This window comes from Hypanus sabinus, chromosome 3 (assembly GCF_030144855.1).
Source record: "Hypanus sabinus isolate sHypSab1 chromosome 3, sHypSab1.hap1, whole genome shotgun sequence".
In the NCBI taxonomy this organism is placed as follows: domain Eukaryota; kingdom Metazoa; phylum Chordata; class Chondrichthyes; order Myliobatiformes; family Dasyatidae; genus Hypanus; species Hypanus sabinus.
In genome coordinates this window covers 161,114,923-161,134,618 of record NC_082708.1, presented here as the reverse complement: position 1 = coordinate 161,134,618, position 19,696 = coordinate 161,114,923, and the positions used below count along the sequence as shown (strand labels likewise).

Genomic DNA, 19,696 nt, shown 5'->3' with positions numbered 1-19,696 from the left:
ACTAGCAACAGGAATACTGAGGATTAGACCAGTAGGCAGATTTTGAAAAGGTATAAAAATAAAAGGGCTGTTGTCATGGAACTAATGTTGTAATGTGAACTATAGAGCAAGCAGTATAGGTGGGACAGAATTTGTTAGGTATGTCCAGGACATTATATACTTCCTGTCTTTAAGAGGTAAGAGGCCTTTCTGGATCTAATACTGGCAAAGAACCTTGAGCTTTAGTATAACCTTGGATAAGCATAAGAACAGGAAGTATATAATTGGGGCAGCACCAATTATGATGCTATTATGTAGAAACTTGGGAGCTTAAACCAGGAATGGATGTTCTCAGGGAAATATCCAGTGAAAATGTGGTGGTTGTTTAGGGAGTATTTACATAAGATTCTGGATAAGCAAGGAGAGAATGGTAAGGTGAAAGAACTATGGTTGACAGGAGAGGTGGAATATCTAGTCAAGAGGAAGAAGGAACTACAGTTGGCCCTTCTTATCCGCGAGGGATTGGTTCTGGGACCCCTCACGGATACCAAAAATCGCACATGCTCAAGTCCCTTATTCAACCTGTCTTAATGTGGTGAACCTTGGGACCCAGCGGAACGCCAGACCTTATTTAACCTGTCTCAGTGCAGTGGACATTAGGACCCGGCGGCGCAGCTCTGAATCTGTAGTGTTTCTGTTCACGAAAATAATCACAATCACAATTGAAAATAAAGTGGAAATAATAAAACGATCGGAAAGAGGTGAAATGTCAGTCATTGGAAAAGCATTAGGCTATGTCGGTCAATGATCGGAACAATTTTAAGGGATAAAGTGAGAAAGGCCCTGGCCCGATGAAAGCTACAATTATTACTAAGCAACACAATGGTTTAATTATTGGGTTTTGGGGGTTGGGTTTTTGATCCTCCACATCAACGGTGGAGAGCGCACTCGGGAGCGCTCTGTTACTGGATCGAATTCAGGAACACACGCTCTGAGCGTTTTATATGCATAGAAAGGTAAAAGATATACTATATACTAAGCCAAATGTTTGACTAACTGACAGAAAATAATATGAGATGTAACTGTTCTGACTTATTTAGTAAGAGAATTTCTGATTTTTTTTAAAATCCTGATCCAGTATAACCCATGCACATCCTCCCATATACTTTAAATCATCTCTAGATTACTTATAATACCTAATACAATGTAAATGCTATGTAAAATAGTTGTTATACTGAATTGTTTAGGGAATAATGACAAGAAAAAAATGTCTGTACATGCTCGAACAACAAGTGCTGGAAGAGCACCTCCAGGTTTTCTCAATTCGTGGATAAGAAGGGACGACTGTATACTTAAGGTTTAGGAAGAAAAGATCAGGGAGAGCCTTGAAAAGTGATAAGGAAGCCAGGAAGAACAGCAGGATAACTAGAGTGAGTGTAGGTTGATTGGGGATAAAACAAGAAATGTGTCTGGAGTTGGAGGAGGTAAAGGATGAATACTTCATTTCAGCATTCACCAGTGAGAGGGACCTTGACAAATATGAGGTCAGTGTAGAATAGGTTAATTGAGGTTAAGAAAGAGGATATATTGGAACTTTTGAAAAACAGTAGGATAGCTAAGTCCCTGGGGCTGGACGGGTTATATCACAGGTTACTATGGTAACCCCTCATCCTCCACCACTCCAAAGGCCGAGTTCACTTAATCTATTCTAATATGGCATACTCTGCAATTCATGCAACATCCTTTGTAAATCTCCTCTGTACCCTTTCTATAAGTTTCCACATCCTTCCTGTAGTGAGGTGACCAGAACTGAGCACAGTACTCCATGTGGGGTCTGACCAGGGTCCTATATAGCTGGAACATTGCCGTTCGGCTCTTAAACTCAATCCCACGATTGATGAAGGCCATTGCAACATATGCCTTCTTAACCACAGTCAACCTGCGCAGCAGCTTTTAGGGTCCTATGGACTCAGACTCAAAGATCCCTCTGATCATCAACACTGCCAAGAGTCTTACAATTAACACTATATTCTGCCATCATACTTGGCCTACCAAAATGAACCACTTCACACTTATTTGGGTTGAACTCCATTTGCCACTTCTCAGTCCAGTTTTGCATCCTATCGATGTCCTTTTGTAACCTCTGACAGCCCTCCACACCATCCACGACACCCCCAACCTTTGTGTCATCAGTGAATTTACTAACCCATCTCTCCACTTCCCCATCCAGGTCATTTATAAAAATCATGAAGCAAAAGGGTCCCAGAACAGATCCCTGAGGCACACCACTGGTCATCGACCTCCATGCAGAATATGACCTGTCTGCAACCATTCTCTGCCTTCTGTGGGCAAGCCAATTCTGGATCCACAAAGCAAGGTCCCCTTGGATCCCATGCCTCCTTACTTTCTCAATAAGCCTTGCATGGGGTACCTTATTAAATGCCTTGCTGAAATCCATGCACACTACATCTGCTGCTCTACCTTCAGCAATGTGTTTAGTCACATCATCAAAAAATTCAATCGGGCTCGTAAGGCATGACCTGTCTTTGACAAAGCCATGCTGACTATTCCTAATCATATTATGCCTCTCCAAATGTTTATAAATCCTGCCTCTCGGGTCCTTTTCCATCAACTTACCAACCACTAAGGTAAGACTCACTGGTCTATAATTTCCTGGGCTATCTCTACTCCCATTCTTGAATAAGGGAACAACATCTGCAACCCTCCAATCCTCTGAAACCTCTCCTGTCCTCATTGATGATGCAAAGATCATTGCCAGAAGCTCAGCAATCTCCTCCCTCACCTGTCACAGTGGCCTGGGGTACATCTCGTCCGGACCCAGAGAATTCTACAACTTGATGCTTTCCAAAAGCTCCAGCACATCTTCTTTCTTATTGTCTAAATGCTCAAGCTTTTTGAGCATATTGACAACCAGAACTGAACACATTTGAAGTAATGTGTTCAGTTCTGGTTGCCTCATTATAGGAAGGATGTGAAAACTTTAGAGAAGGTGCAGAGGAGATTTATTAAAATGTTGCCTGGATTAGAGATCATGTCTTATTAGGAAAAGCTCAGTGAACTATGACTTTTCTCTTTGAACAAAAGAGGATGAGACATGACTTAATACACGTGTAAGATGATAAAGGTATAGAGTGGACCGCCGACACCTTTTTCCCCAAGGTGCCAAAGACTAATACAAAGAGCAAATGTTCATGTTTGTGGAAAGCATGGTGGTGGGTGGGGGGGTGGTGGAATGGCAGAGGCATTTTTTTTTGCACTGTGGCAAGAGCCCGAAACACACTGCCAAGGATGGTGACAGAGGCAGATACATTTGGGATATTTAAGAGATTCTTAGACAAGTACGTGGTTGAAAGAAAAATGGATGGCTGTGTGGAAGATTGTTAAATTTATCTTGGAGTAGATTAAAAGGTCTGTTCAACATTGTGGGCCAAAGAGCCTGTACTGTACTGTATCAGTGATAATGAACCTAATTCTGATTGTTTGACATATCCTGTTCCCTAATACAAAGATAAACTAGAACATAAGAAAATGGGAGTAGGCCATCTGGGCCCTCAAATCTGCCTTACTATTCTATACGATAATAGCTGATCTATGTTAAGAACCACTTGTCTTCTATGCCAATTCCCTTTAACACTTAATTCCTCAATCTTTCATATATTCACACATCTGTATCTTAACTAATGATCCTGTCTCCACCACCCTCAGGGCTAGTGAAATCCACAAACCTCAGTAACAAAATAAGAATCTGGACATGTAAAACTCTGTTCCCTTCTTCAAGACTCTCCCACTGAAGGAAATGCTCCCTTAAAATCTTCTACATTTGCCTTTCATTTTTCAAAATTTCAAGGAATAGAAACTCATGATATTCATGACAGAAACTTGTGTCTCTTATAATTGGACATCCCTGTCACCCCTGGATTTAATCTGCTGAACCTCCTCTGGTTTACTTCAAATGACCAAATCTATTTGTGGTATTTCAGGTGTGGACTCACCAGCACCCTGCACTACTGTAACAAACCTCCCTATTCTTCAACCCCAACCTTTTGCAACTAACTAATCAAGACCCAACAGGAACGAGTGAGCAGAAATGTACAATAGCTCAAGTTTGCTTACCATCTGTTTTCTCATACATCCCCATTACCTCAAATGATTATACTTAATACAAGTCTTCTAGAAATGGAAAAGTTATCCCAAACCATTCGCCAATGGATCGCATGTTTTGTTAATTCATTATTAGTTCAATAAGAGCATGCACTTACATCATTGCGAATCACTTCCCTGGAATCTGCAAGCAAATCCATCATCCTGGATACTCCTGAACAATTAAAAGTTAAATGTAAACATTTCTTGTATGATCAAGATTTCTAAGCTGCAGGAAACATCTTTATTGTAATGCAATAACTTTTGCTTTTAATTTTATCATTCCAATGCTTCTGGATCACCATCAATCCCTGCCAGATCTATGTTGTTAGTAATCTTAGAAATAACACAACAGTTTCCTCCTCCAAACCACTGATGCATATTATGAATAGTTGGACCGTAAGCACTGAACCCTGCCAATCACTATGAAAATAATCCACTTATTCCCAGTTTTCTATCCATGCCACTATGGTGACTCAATCCTATGTGTTTTAATTTTGTTCATTAATTTTTTTGAGATTTCAAAGGCCTTCAAAAATCCTAATGTATGAAATCCAAATTCTCCTTTATATATTTTCTAATTAAATCTTCAAACTTTCCAATCAGTTATCAGAATCCATTTCCTTTTCATAAAAGGACAGTCCTTTGTCTAATCCAATTAATATTTTCTAAGCACTTTGTTATCTACCTTTTTCAGAGACATGTCATGTTCTAAATGACAAAAATAAATTCTGCACTTTTTCTTCAATATTTCTGAATCTTTGAGAACCAAAAGAGTCAAGCCCTACTGTGATTAAAAGAATCTTTTCAAAACATGCTTGTGCTCAAGCTAAACATGTTAAGAGAGAGTAACTGGGATTTCGGCCTTCTACGTGTGCAGCAGAGATTAGGTGTGGAATATTGCAGCTTTTAAAAGTTAACTTCAATGTTTTAGGTCAATGATTTCACAATATCCAGTTCTGATGAAGGGTCATTAACCTGAAGCAAGGTACTTCTCTCTTCAAAAATGCTACCTGGCCTGCTGAACACTTCTAGTGAACGTCATTTATTGTTAATCTTACGCACTATCAGAATAAATCACTTTCTTACCCATTGGACTGACAAGAATGATTTGCTGAACTTGTGATCCGAGATTTTTTAAAAGAGCAGTTAGGAGTTTCACAGCTGGCCAACGCACGTGAAAATCAAACTCCTGAAATGAAAGGATAGTTTTTACAGGACAGAATGTACAAATGTCATGTGATCAATGGCAAAGCACACAGTGTTAAGAAGCCAAATTAAGCGTTGAGCAGACACAAGTTGCTTTAGTGGCATAATAACAAAATGCCAAAGACAACAATCACATCTGGTAGATGTTCAAGAGGAGCTGCAGGGACAGGTGGAAGGGAAGTGGCAAAGAAAGTAAAGGAAAAGGACAATGAATCTTTGAGAACCAGAAGAGTCAAGCCCTAATGACAGCTAATGAATTGAGGAGGAGAATGCACCTTGAGTTCACAGTACAACCAACTTCATTTTCCTGTATATTTTACAAATGGACAGTAAGCCAAGGTTTAATTTTGTTCAAGCAAATACTCATTATTTTCTATGGATATGTGAAACTGATAGTCTTTATTGTACATCTTTAATCAGCTGTTACAATCAGAAACATACAATAATTCATCTGAAAAACTTCTTCCTACACAGATGCAGCCTGACCAGTGTAACACATGCATATTGTTTTCATATTAGATTTTCATCATCTACAGTGTTATTTTCAATTTTCACTACAAGCTTAACATCAGCCCCAAACACTAAACAGAGGAGGTCACCCAATCAGCATCTGATTTCACCAATACAGAAGAAACCACATCATAAGCACTGAATGTAGTAGAGTGGAAGTGCAAGTGAATTACTACTTCATTTGGACAGACCACTTGGGTTTCAGGAAAGTGGAAACAGGTAAAAGAGAAGATGAATCTCCTGTAATTTTCTCTGCAAGAAGAGAAGTGGTTGTTGGAGATGGAAGAGTGAATCTCGGTTGGAGCTCCAAGAAAATGAAGAGTCCTCAGACAAACCCAGTGTAGGATGGAGATTGAAAAGAATCTTCTTCCTTGAACGGAGACATAGCCACACCCTGCTGAATTTGTTCTTACATTAGAAACTTTTTCAAAGTCACTCACTCTCTGTATCAAAGGTTTAAGAACACATATTAATCCAACCTATGTATATCTTTGTAGGCTACAAGAAATAGTCCTTGCTCAGTCCTAATGCAGCACTCCTAACTCAACTCTGTTTTCAATACATGGACACAAATATTAGCATCTCTTACTCAATTCACAAAGAACTCAAAATGTTATTACTTTTGCTATTAATTTCCAACCTGTGCTCATTTTAACATTGTCCATATCAGATTCTTCCCTTCAATTTCTTGGCCTATCTCCATCTTAGAGTATAGGTTAGTCAACAATATCCACTGCAAGCAGTTATCTTGACTACACATATTCCATCTTAGTTCCTGCATGATTCCATTTAATTTGTATCAGACCTGTACATGTGTCAACACTTTCTATAGGTGTACCTCTGATTTGTTAGTCATGGCCACATGGCACAGGAAAAAGGACCTTTCACCCAACTTGTCCAAACTAAGAAGCCCAACTATACTATTCCTATTTCATGCAATTGGCCCTTATTCCTCTATTCCTTTCCTGTCCATATACCTGTCTAAGTGCTTTTAAAATGTCATTAATGCACCCATCTCTACCACCTGCTTTGGCAGTTTTTTGAAATGACCGTCATCTGTGTGAAAAAATTCCTCATCAGGACTCCTCTCTGAAACTTTTGTAGGTCTTCTTTTTCTAGCCTCTCCTGCCCTTTAAAAAGAATGTGACCATTGACCATATCTAAGCCCCTCCATTTTATAACTCTCTACAAAGTCATACCTTAGCCACCTGTGCTCCTGTAAGATCAAAGTTTAAAATAAATTAATCAAAATAAATATGTCACCCTGAGATTCATTTTTGTGAGACTTCACAGTAGATACAAAGAAACACAATAGAATCAATGAAAAACTACAAAGACAGATAAACAATCAATGCACAAAAGACAAACTGTGCAAATACAAAAGAAAAAATAAATAATAATACAGCACGAGTTGTGGAGTCCTCAAAAGTAAGCCCATAGGTTATGGAATCAATTCAGTGTTGAGGTGAGTGAAGTTGTCCACACTGGTTCAAGAGCCCAATAGTTGAATTGTAAAATGTCCTTGAACTTGATGGTGTGATATCTAAGGCTCCTGTACCTCCTTTTGGCTGATAGCAGCAAGAAGAGAGCATGGCCTAGAGAACAATCCCAGCCTACTCAATCACTCTCATAACTGAAGTGCTTTTTTCCAAGCATCATCTTGTATCTCACTACCTCTACTCAATACCCACCTATGAAGGCAAGCAAACTAAGTGTCTTCTTTATTACCTTTTCCACCCTTGTCACCATTTTCAGTCCAAGGTATCTCATACATCACAATCTTTTAGGGTCCTGCCATTTCATCTGCATGTACAGCCATTATTAAACAACCCTAAATGTATTAGTTTACACTGGAGCTAAATTCTATCAGCCAAACACTGTGCCAAACTATGGCCTATGCCCTTCCGTGTCCAAAGGCAACGATCCCACACAATCTAATGTACATCTCCAGCAATCTTCATGTCATCAGTAAACTCGCTTATCAGCCCATACATGTTTTCATCCAAGTCATTTAATTACATGGCAACCAACCAAGCTCCCAGCACTGATCCCTGCTGTACAATACAGGTTACAGACTTCCCCATCAGAAAAACAACCCTCCATCACAATCTTCAACCTCCTATCACCAAGGCAATTTTGGACTGCCAAAACATCGTGAATACACCAATCTTATGAACCACCCTGCCATTTAAGTCATCATTTTCCCTTGGCCATGGTTCCTTTCAGCCACTTTCAAGGCAAGGCAACTTTCAGCCACATCTTCCATGTCCATGTGTTCTCATCCCCACAGCTCATGCCTCCACACTAAATGGATCATGCAGATTTTTAAATTTCTGATTTTAAGCTTAGAACAATAATTGTATACTTTCAATTGAGCTTTCCACCATTCTTCTTACTCCCTTCATCACCACACCACGAAACATACGAAGTTTATTTCCATTAGCTACTGTGGCCATTACATTCATAGCAGCAAGTTACATTCCATGCCAGCAAAGTGTCCAATTAACAGGGAAAACTTTGATCTCCTTGTTTTTTTTCAACTGTACAATATTAAAAAATTATGCAATTTTCAGACTTAGTTTTTTTTAACTCCACATAAATGAAACCAAAAACTCACCTCTAATAATGATAACAGCAAAGTTACATTTTCCTGATGCTTGATGAAAATTTCTGTGAAGTGCACTGCAAGATCATCAGAACTAGACTTTTGAACATTTTCCTCTGCAACAACAAAAACAAAGTCATTGGTTTTCATAGTTAGATGTCCAATTTCTTGAAATATGGTTTTGAAAACTTCAGTAAAAACTGTTTAGAAAAATACACTTTTCAATTCCTGATATAAGCTCTGTAAAATCAACAAATGGAGAAACCTCCTCAAGTTTCAGTGGATGATGCCACTGCCTTTTATTAAAGTAGGCATCCCAAAGTTGTGCTATCCCAACCTGCTGGCTATGATCCCATTAGTCTTTCAAGTAAGGCAGCTAGTTATAAACATCAATTTTGACTGATTCTGGTCACGAAACACAACAAAAAGATAATGGTATAGACAGGTTTTTTTTTTAAAGCATTTCCCACTGCAATAGAGGGCTATTCAACTTAATATAAACATAGTAATGCAAGAAGGAGAGAATTTTTTCTTTATATAATAAGATCTGATGGACACTGAAAATGGATCTAAAATTGGCTCAAGTTACTCAAAGTAAAATGTACTGGTTGCTTGATGCTTTTGTGACTGGAAGGCTATTATCAATGCAATTTCAGAGACTTAATCCCTTGCTTATTACAATATACATAAGATCTGGAATTAAATGCAGGGGGCATTAGGCAAGATACGGAGCATAGGAGTAGGGAAGCTGGGCCAGAATCTTATTCAACAGTTTATAGAGCTACGGCCTCACAGCTCTATGTTCGATGTGTGGAGTTTGCACATTCTTCCTGGGCGGTATAGTCTTCTTCCACTAGCCAAAAGTTCTTAAGTGTGCAAGTCAGGTCACTGTAAATTGCTTCTCGCATACAGATAAATGATATTACTGTGAGTTGGGGTTAGAGTTGATGGAATGTAGTTTAAAGTACATTTATTACCAAAGTATGTATACCATATACAACCTTGAGATTCGTCTCAAGGCAGTCACAAAACAAAGAAACCCAGTGGAACACATTAAAAAAGACCACCCAACACCCAACATGCAGAAAAAACAAATAACATTCAACAAAAGTAAGCAAATAACATTCAGAACTGATGTTCATGAAAGTGAGTACACGGCCACGAAGCCCGTCATCACTGCAGCTGGTCCAGGAGACCATTAGTTGCAGGCCAGAGGCCTCAGTTCAGTAGAGACGTCGCTGAGCACCGAAGTGAAGCAGTAGCCTACAATGGATGTGGGGGGGTGGGGAAAGGGGGGTGGTGTGTGTGTGTGTGTGTGTGTGTGTGTGTGTGTGTGTGTGTGTGTGCGCGCGCGCGCGTGTGTGTGTGTGTGTGTGTGTGTGTGTGTGTGTGTGTGCGCGCGCGCATTGATAAATATAGATACAAAAATCGATACTTGCAATTTATTTGCATACTCAATGGACAAAAGGGCCTGCAGCTTTAAGTACAACACTGCAGAATTGGAAGATTTTAAGTAGAAGGAAGACTGGATAACCAAGGATTGCTCTTTTTGAACAGAGATGGCTGAGGGAAGCCCTACCTGTAATGTATATGAAAAGTAGGATCTTTTTTCTTCCAACTGCCATAGACATAAGCAAATGGCTTTCTCTATCATAAGTGTTCCACTATTTTAATACTTGAGATAAATTAGGTCACAAATGAATAGCTGCTACACTACTATTGAAGCATTTGCCTTTTGCTCTTATAATTATGTAATTTTCCAAATATGATCTCTACCACTAGCAATTGTTGCCTAAGTCCTAACCATTGAATTTGTCTCTCACTTTCCCTAAGACACACTTCACGCAGTTCAACATCTTTGAAAATGTTCTTCTGAAGCACCTCTGTATGATTTATCACACTGAAACAAAATATTTTTGTTTAAAAATATTCCCGAAACCAACAGATGTCCCTGAAACTGACTAATTTGCTGCTTGATCAAGCCTTTCAAACTAGAAAAAATAATCATGCATTTTTATAAAGACATGCATGTACCAATGTTAGTTTAAAGCTGAATTTCTATCAAAGTAATTAACTGCCTCTTCATTCTCAACTTTTAAAAAAATCTGCAGTTAATCTAGTTGTTAAACATCCAAGACTGTTGAAATATGAACTATTTTCCATTTGTAAACTTACTTGAAGCTGAGCCATGCAATAGTAATTAAAATTTTACCTTCAGATCCTTCTGCTGAATTTTACATGAAAGAGAAAAAGACATTAACTGAGACAGAACAATTCACCGTAAATGCAAAGCACTTTATGCAACTGACATGCTAAAGCTTTGCACTCACAACATATTAAAACATGCAATGAAAAAAGCAATGATAGCTTGGAGAAAAATCATTGTTTACAACTTTTAGTCTGATGTTTTAAGATTTCCTCATAATCTAGGAAGCCACTTGGTTCACTGCATCTATTCTAGTTCACAGTGTAATCCAATTTTCCCACTAATTTTGTATTCCTTGTGACCTATTTCCATCAGCTCCCATTAAATTTTACAAACCACACACAAAAGAGCAATTCAGAGTGACCAATGAACCTACCAACTCCAACAGAGAATGTGCCAACTCCACATAGATAGCATAGGGGAAGGTCACAATTGAATGTAGCTTGCTGGAACTGAAAGATGTACATTTACCAGCTGTGCTACTATTTAATATGTTTAATAAAATGGAATTAAAACTGGATGGAAAATGAGAAGCTATTACTTGTCTATCTCACTGCATCTTCTTTAATCTTGGACTGCCATCATACATAACTGAGAATATGTAGAAATATACAACTGCTAGAAGGGCTATCAACACAAGTTGAGGAAACACAGGCTATGATTAACCCACTGCAATGTCCGAAGCCATCAACAATGTGGATCATTACAATGACAGTAACCACTTGGAACCTTGGAACCAAGATAGATAAAAGGTTTAATGAAAAACTGGACAAAGTGATAAATGAGATTGCTTAAAGATAGAGAAAGGTCACAAGCTACACGTCCTAAGGATGTAGCCCAAAACATCAACTATACTCTTTCCCATAAATCCTGCCTGGCCTGCCAAGTTCCTCCAGCGTTTTGTGTGTGTTGATATGACTGCATGAAGCAGGTTGAATCCCATCATGGTAAGTACAGTTCTGACTTCAAATGCCTTCAATAAGAAGCCTTTTAATTCGAAGTGATTTTGTTTATACTAATCTTCTGTCAATATACTGTCACATATTTAAGCATCAAAATTCCAGCTCGTGAGCAACATTGCTGTGTATCTTTCACCAAGTACACATTTATTCAAATACTATAACTTCTCCAATGTCTTACATTACATAGCAAAGCTTTAGACACTTTTTTTCCTTTAGTCGCATGTAGTTTTGGGAGAAATTGTTTGGGAGAGTATATCAGTAAAAACCAAAGCCATTAAATTGAATTTCAGAAAGACGAAGTTTGTGCAGATGCAGCAAAGACTTCAGAAGATAAACCGGAAGGAGCTGCTTGATGTTGAGTCAATTGAGGACCAATAGAGTCTTTAAAGAGTTAATACACACAGTGCAGGAAATGTTCATACCCAAGGTCGGGAAAAGCACCAGAATCAATAGATCAACCGAGTGGATGAATAAAGATAGTCATAAAGATTATTGAAGAAAACAGCTAGATAAAGAATTCCGAAAAATGTAGTCATGTTAATCATAGGGCATATGAAAATGAGAGCTATAGTCAAGTGGGTTGCAGTTGTGTAAAAGATTTATTCAAACTTCGCGGCCTTGCTTTTAAGCCTTCCCGTTTCCACCCTCCCCGGGTGGAAATGCTGTAGGGGGCACATATTCACAGTCCCTTCCTGCGCGCGGGCTTTTCCCCTTGCTGGTGAAGAAGGCCTGGCGCCCTCTTTGGGGCCGGCCTCTCTGCCGGACCGCGCCATTTTGTGAGCCGGTTCAAGTGCGCTGGAAAGTGGGTCACCACAGGGTAATAAATTATGCAGAGAAGGAAATAGCAAATAGTCTTAATTCATATTTTTCTAAAGTATTCATCATCAAAGATGTTAGCAATATGCAAGTGTAGAGAAAACAAGGTTGTTTTGGGTTACTTAGAGAACTTAGAAAGTGAGGTCCTGTTTCGACTGAAAAGGCTGGAAGTTAATAAATCTCCATGGGCAGACAATACATATCCAAGGGTACTTAAAGCGGTCTGTGATTATATATACAAACCTCTAACAGGTATTTTTCAAAAACATTAGTAAAGATTGCTGAAATCCCCAAGGACTGGAATTGAGCTAACATTGTCCCAGTATACAAGGAGGATGGTAACTGACCCTGGTAACTATAGACCAGTAAGCTTAACGTGTATATTAGGTAAGATAATGGAAACATTAATATAGAATGAGATGAAAAAGCAGCTGCTAAGAACAGGCATGTTAACAGAAAGCCAGCATGGGTTCAGAAAGGGGAAATCATGCTTTAATATTATGCTGGGAAGCAAGTAAAATTTATGATAACAATAGAGCAGTTGATATAATTCATTTGTGGACTTTCAGAAGTCTTCTGACAAAGTACCCTACGAGAGGTTAATAATCAAATGTTAGGAGGAAGGGATTCAGGGTAAAGTGTACAAATGGGTGCAGAATTGGCTCACAAACAGAAAACGAGTTATCGTGAGAGGTTGATTTTCACACCTGGAAGATGTTAGAAGTGGGGTTCTGCAGGGATCAGTTTTGAGACTGTTACAGTTTTTAATTTACATTGATGATTTGGATAAGTACATAACAAATAAACTAGTAAAGTTTACAGGTGACATAAAATTAGGGGGACGCACTGATAACATTCAGGCAGCCGAATCAATAGTTAGATCTAAACAAAATCCAGATCTGGATAGATATATGGCAGATAAAGTAAATGTAAAATATTACATATAGGAAGCAGAAGTGTTAGTTATAAATATACGATGAGGGGTCTTGGGTTAGAAAGTGCACTGTATGAGAAGGATTTGAGGGTCCTGGTAGACTAATTACTATCATTATTTAGACAATGCACAGAAACAAATAGAAAGTCAAATAGAAAGTCTAATAGAATATTGGGCTATATAACGCACTCAGTGGAGTTCAAGTCTAGAGACGTTCTCCTTTAGTTGTATAATGTATTTGTGAGGCCACGCCTGAGTACTGTGTACAATTTTGCTGTCCATATTTTGTGAGGGATGTGAGGCACTAGAGAGAGTTTAAAGAAGGGCAACAAGACTCATTCCAGGTTTGCAGGGCATGAACTACGAAAAAAAGATTGAAAGAATTAAATCTTTTTAGGCTAAGTTGACGTAGAATGAGAGGAGATATGATAGAAGTGTTCAAAATCAATTAGGGTATAAGTAAGGCGGATGCTGGCCTCTACTTGAAAATTAATCCATCAACAAGGACTTGGGGCCATAGGTGGAGACCAGTTAAAGGAAGATTTCAGACTAACATTTGGAAGCATTTCTGCAAACAGCGAGTTGTGGATAGATGGAAAAAACTACCTAGTTGTGTAGTTGAGAGTAGTATCTTAGTGACTTTCAAATCTAAACTCGATACTTACTTCAACACACTAAGTAAATAGGAATTTGGCAAGCTTTGTTGGGTCGAATGTTCTGTTCTTATCAAAATCTTTCTAATGTATCAAGTTGTATTGAAAATGAAAAATACTGGACCGGACATCACCTGTGGGGGGGGAAAGAAAATTGATCCACCAGGGAAAAAATAACCTCAGTATTTTGGCTCAATCTCATCACCATTGCTGCATAAGATTTCAGTCATGTTACACTGACTAAAGGTAGGCATTCAATGATCAACTTTAACAATCTTGTTTCATACAGCAGACATCATAATCAATGTGCTCAAAATGGTACCTCTTCAGATTTTTTGGTGAAGTATATTGAAAAGCGCAGCATAAGCAAATAAATTTAAGGCAAACTCATAATGGGAATGGTAATGTGAACAGATTTTAAGCTTTGAAATGCTCTACTGTACCTGGCTCCTCTTCTTCCACGTCATTAGAGATCAGATTATAAAGCGTATCTAATGCATAGCCAATTATTTCAGAGTCTGAGCTATAAGAAGAAAAGAATAAGGTTTAAATATACTTTGACATCTAGACACAGAACTGAAGTTAAAACATTGCCTTTTTAATTTTGATCATTAATTAACAATTTAAAAGTCAACAGAAACACATCCATGGGTTTAAGTCCATTTATGACATTGAGAGCTACTTACAGAAGAATGACCAACCAGGTCACAAAGTCAAAACCACAAAACATCACTCAAGACAATTACTGCCCTACTAACATCCAGGTGGAGATCATCTCTGATGTATAAAAATCGTCATGTTACCGTTCCTACACATTCAAGTTTCTCCAGTCTATTCAATAAATAATCTTGGTCTAGATCTTGTCAGAGCCACAAGCTGGATATTTTGAGGTCAGTTGTAGCTTGCGACACCAGGCATAACTGAGTCAGTAAGTAGGTACAAATAAAGAAGGAGATATTTATTATTGAAATTGTTTTATTATTACATGTACAAGATACAATGCAAGCCTCGACTTCCATACTGTTCATACAGTTCAGATCACTATACAGTGCATTGAGGGAAAACAAGGCAATACCAATGGAGAATAAAGTTTCAAAGCTACAGAAAAAATGCAATGCAGGTAAACAATATGGTGCAACATCATAATGAGTTAAATTGTGAGGTCAAGAGTCTGTCTTATTATATAAGAGGACAATTTTAAGAGTCTGTTAACAGTGCAATAGAAGCTGTTTGAGTTTCACATGTTACGAATGTGCCACAACTCTGAGGGGCCAAAGGGTACAAAGTAGCCCCCTCCTTTGTGAGAATCGCAAGATAGCTATTAATTCGGGTCTGGGACCCAGGAAATGAGAGAGACACACACAGGATCCACAAGGGTTTGGAATGTGGGTCCTGGCCTCAGCGATACAAAGCCACGGATAACGGCCATTGTCCCTTGGAGACAGAATTGTGTATTGAGTACTGTACTATTCATTGAAGCCCTCAGGGAATGACCAGAGTGGGCTGATTGAGGGATTGCATCATCCCAACCTGACTGACATCTGAGACCCCGTGAGTAAGGATAAAAGAGGGTCTGGGGAACAACCCCTTTACCAGGAGAAACGTATGAGACCGGTGGAGGCTTGTGTGTGTGTCCATCCTTGCCCGGATGACAAGTCTTCCACAGAATGGCCTCGCTAAAGGACAAATACGGATCAAGATCAGATAAAAGGAAAGCTGGCAAGTTTCTATTCTCAAAACCCCTCTCTCTCTTCAACAACTGAAAACCCAGTGGTCCCCAAAGGCTGAAGCCTTTATGAACTGAGTGACTTTTATATTTCCATCGGACAATACATTATCCCCTAGACAACGATAGAGCTTATTTCTTATTGATTATTATTATACCCGCACTTTTAGATTTAGTATTGACGACGTATATTATCCGTATGTTTGCATTGATATTATTTTTGTGTAATACTGTTAAGAATAGTACCATCAGACTTCAACGGACCTCTCTATCTTTGCTGGTAAGTGACCCAGTTACGGGGTTTGAAACACACAGTACATGCTCTCAGGTTTTGTATTTTCTGCCCAATAGAGAGGAAAGAACAGAGATGGGGTGGATGGGGTCTTTGATTGGCTGCTTTACCGAGGCAGAGAGAAGGACAGTTGCAAGAAAAAGTTTGTGAACCGTTTGCAATGACCTGGTTTTCTGCATTAAATACTCATAAAATGTGGTTTGATATTCATCCAAGCCTTAATAATAGACAATCTAAATTAATAAATTGTTTAATCATTCACAGTCCAGGCTGGAAAAATATGTATTTAATAACAGGTATAACATCCTTTAGCAGCAATAACCTCCACCAAACGTCTCCTGTAGCTGCTAATTGGACTTGCACAATGGCAAGAAAGGATTTTAGGCCATTCCTCCACACAAAACTTGCAGTTTGTCACTATTTCTGGGATGCCTTGCATAAACAGCCCTCTTCAGGTCATGCAACAGCATCTCAATGGGGTTACAGTCTGGACCAACTTGGCCATTTCAAAACATGAATTTTCTTCTTTTTAAATCATTCTGTTGCTGATTTAGTCTTGTGTTTCAGATCATTGTCTTGATGCATCATCCAACTTCTTTTAAGCTTCAGCTAATGCATTCATTCTCCTGTAAAAGATTTTGATACAATTTTGAATTCATTGTTCCCTCAACAATTGCAAGCTAGCCAGACTCTGAGCCAGCAAAGCAGCCCCAAACCACGATGCTCCTTCCACCATGCTTCACAGTTGGGATGAGGTTTTGGTGTTGGGACGTTGTGCCCTCTTCCTCCAAATACAGCAGTTTGCATTTCTGCCAAAATGTTCAACTTCTGTCTCATCTGTCCACAGAACATTGTCCCAGAAGTATCGTGGAACATCCAAGTGAACTTTTGCAATCTTGAGACATGCAGCAGTTTTATTTTTTGAGAGCAGTGGTTTCCTCCGTGGTATCCTTCCATGAACACCATTCTTGTTCAGTGTTTTTCTTGTAGTGTAGCGGTGTGCTACACACAGCATTGAAATAACGACACACAGTCGGTGAGTTGCAGTTGCAAAAGAGATTTATTCAAACTTTAAAGCCTTCCTGTTCCTGCCCTCCCCAGGTGGGAATGCTGTAGGGGGTGCATATTCACAGTCCCATCCTGCACGCGGGCTTTTCCCCTTGCTGGTGAAGAAGGCCTGGTGCCCTTTTTGGGACCGGCGCACGCCACTTTGTGAGCCGGTTTGAGTGCGCTGGGAAGTGGGTCGCCATAATAGTGGACCCAAGAACAAAGACTTTAGCAAGTTCTAGCGATATCTGCAATTCTTTTGTTATTACCCTTGAGATCTTTATCATCTCCTTCAGCATTGCACGCTGTGTTCTTGGTGTGATCTTTGCATGATGCCTACTCCTAGGGAGAGTAGCAACAGTACTGAGTTTCCTCCATTTGTAGATAATTTCTCTTACTGTGGACTGATGAGCACTCAGCTCTCTAGAAATACTTTTGTGACCTTTTCCAGCTTCATGCATCTCTACAATTCTTTTTCTAAGGTCCTCTGAAAGTTGTTTTGATTGAGGCATTATGTACATAAACAGGCCTGTCTTGAGAAGAGCAGGCTCAGTCAGTAACTTTATGTGTCTTTTTTTTATATAGGGCAGGGCACCTCCACAACCCACACTTCTAATCTCCTCTCACTGATTGGAAAATCCAACTCCAAATAACCTTTATAGAAGACATTACCCAGAGGTTCACATACTTTTTTTTAAAAAAAAACTTAAGACTGTGATTGTTTAAACGGTGCACTCAGTATTGTCTAGAAGTATAATTGTTTATGTGTTATTAGTTTAGGCAGATTGTCTACTATTGTGACCTAGAAGATCAGACTACATTTTACAAGTATTAGAGAAAATCAGGTAAATGCAAAGGGTTCACAAACTTTTTCTTGCAACTGTATAGATAGGGTCCATAGAGCAAAAGCTGGTTTCCACAATGTACTGAGCTGTGTCTACAACTCTGAAATTTCTTGCAGTCAATGGCAGAGCAGTCACCATACCAAGTTGTTCTGCTTTATGTGACGCATCGATAAAATTTTTTAACGGTCAACAAGGACATGCCAAATTCCATAAGCCTCTTGAGAAAATAAAGGTGTTTGTGAGCTTTCTTGGCTATGGCATCTATGTGGTTGGATCAGGTCAGGCTATTAATGATATTTGTTCCTAACAAACTGAAGCTCTTAACCTCAACACCACTGATGTAGACAAGAGCACGTGCACCAGCCCCACTTCATGAAGTAAATAACCAGCCCCTTTGTTTTGTGACATTGAGGGAAAGGTTGCTGTCATGACACTCGCTCCTTCCTGTACTCCAACTCATCGTTATTTGAAACGCAGCCCACTTCTACGGTATCACCTGCAAACTTGTAGATGGAGTTCCACTAGAATCTGGACATGCAGTCAAGAATGTACAGAGAGTAAAGGGCTGAGAACACAACCACTTAAAGCACTAATGCTTAGAATAATCGTGATGCAAGTGCTGCTGCTTATTCTTACTGATGACAGTCTATTGGTCTAGAAGTCAAAGATGTAGTTGCAGAGGGTGGCATTGAATACCAGCATCCAGAGATTGCTTGAAATTAATAGCATTGAAGTGGAGTTGTAGTCAATAAACTATAGTCTAATGTAGCTGACTTTATTGTCCAGATGCTCCATGGATAAGTGTAGGGCCACTGGACAGTTGTCAGTTAGGCATGCTATCTTGTTTTCCTTAGGTACCAGGATGAGCATAGTTTTCTTGAAGCAGGAAGAGGTTAAATATGTCTGCAAATACTCACATCAGCTGATTTACTCAGGATCTAAGGACATGGCCAAGACAAATGCTTTCTATAGGTTCAATGTCCAGAAGATTAGTGACTGTGATTTAGGTGCACTGGAGGCTCTGGGTGATTACATAACTATACCCTTCTGCTCAAAACATGCATTGAATATATTAAGGTCATTAGGAAGGTATGTGTTGCTGTTGGCAATCTGCCTGACTTTGTTTTGTAGCCCATTATAGCATACAAGTCTTGCCAAAACTGATGACTGGTCTCAAACGTGACTTTGGACTGGTACTGTCTGTTAGCATCTCTGCTAACTTTACAAAGGTTGCAGCTCAATTTCTTGTAAATGTCAAGGTTACCTGATTTGAATGCTGCAGGCTTAGACTTCATTAGGGAGTGGATCTCCTGGTTTATCCATGGTTTCCATTACAGAAACACCCAGAGTTGTCCTCTTTGGCACACAGTTCTCAACACACTTACTAATGAGGTCCATAAAGTGACATGCTCATTGAGGCTGGCAGCTGAGTCTTTGAACGTGGACCAGTATACTGACTCAAAGCTGCTATGCAGAAGCGCATATGTTTCCTTAGCCCAGCATTGTTGCATGTTCCACATCCTCCAGTTTCAGCTTCTGCTTGCATGCAGGAAATTGGCACACAGCCTGGTACTGCGATTTACTAAAGTGTAGATGGGAAGTGGCTTGGTAAGCATCCTTAATGATTGTATAAAATACAATTTTATTGTAACAAGAGATTTTATTGGGACAAGAGAATTGCTGGTAGTAGTACTTTGGTAACACGCATTTGTAGTTGGCCTGGTTGAAGTCAATGGCAATGATGAAAATGT

General features: G+C 39.2%; 1 protein-coding gene across 5 annotated transcripts in view; it reads right to left on the bottom strand.

Moving 5' to 3' along the window:
* The window catches only part of uso1 (USO1 vesicle transport factor), a 105,275-nt gene that overhangs the window by 70,562 nt on the left and 15,017 nt on the right, over positions 1–19,696 (bottom strand). For 3 of the 5 annotated variants that reach the window (XM_059965483.1, XM_059965482.1, XM_059965485.1), the window contains exons 4-8: positions 14,479–14,558; positions 10,677–10,691; positions 8,477–8,580; positions 5,230–5,332; positions 4,260–4,315 (exon numbers count right to left, since the gene is read on the bottom strand). In XM_059965483.1, coding sequence (XP_059821466.1) covers positions 4,260–4,315; positions 5,230–5,332; positions 8,477–8,580; positions 10,677–10,691; positions 14,479–14,558 — 358 coding nt within the window. The remainder of the gene's footprint in view (positions 1–4,259; positions 4,316–5,229; positions 5,333–8,476; positions 8,581–10,676; positions 10,692–14,478; positions 14,559–19,696) is intronic. The other 2 variants (XM_059965484.1, XM_059965486.1) reach the window with 1 other exon arrangement.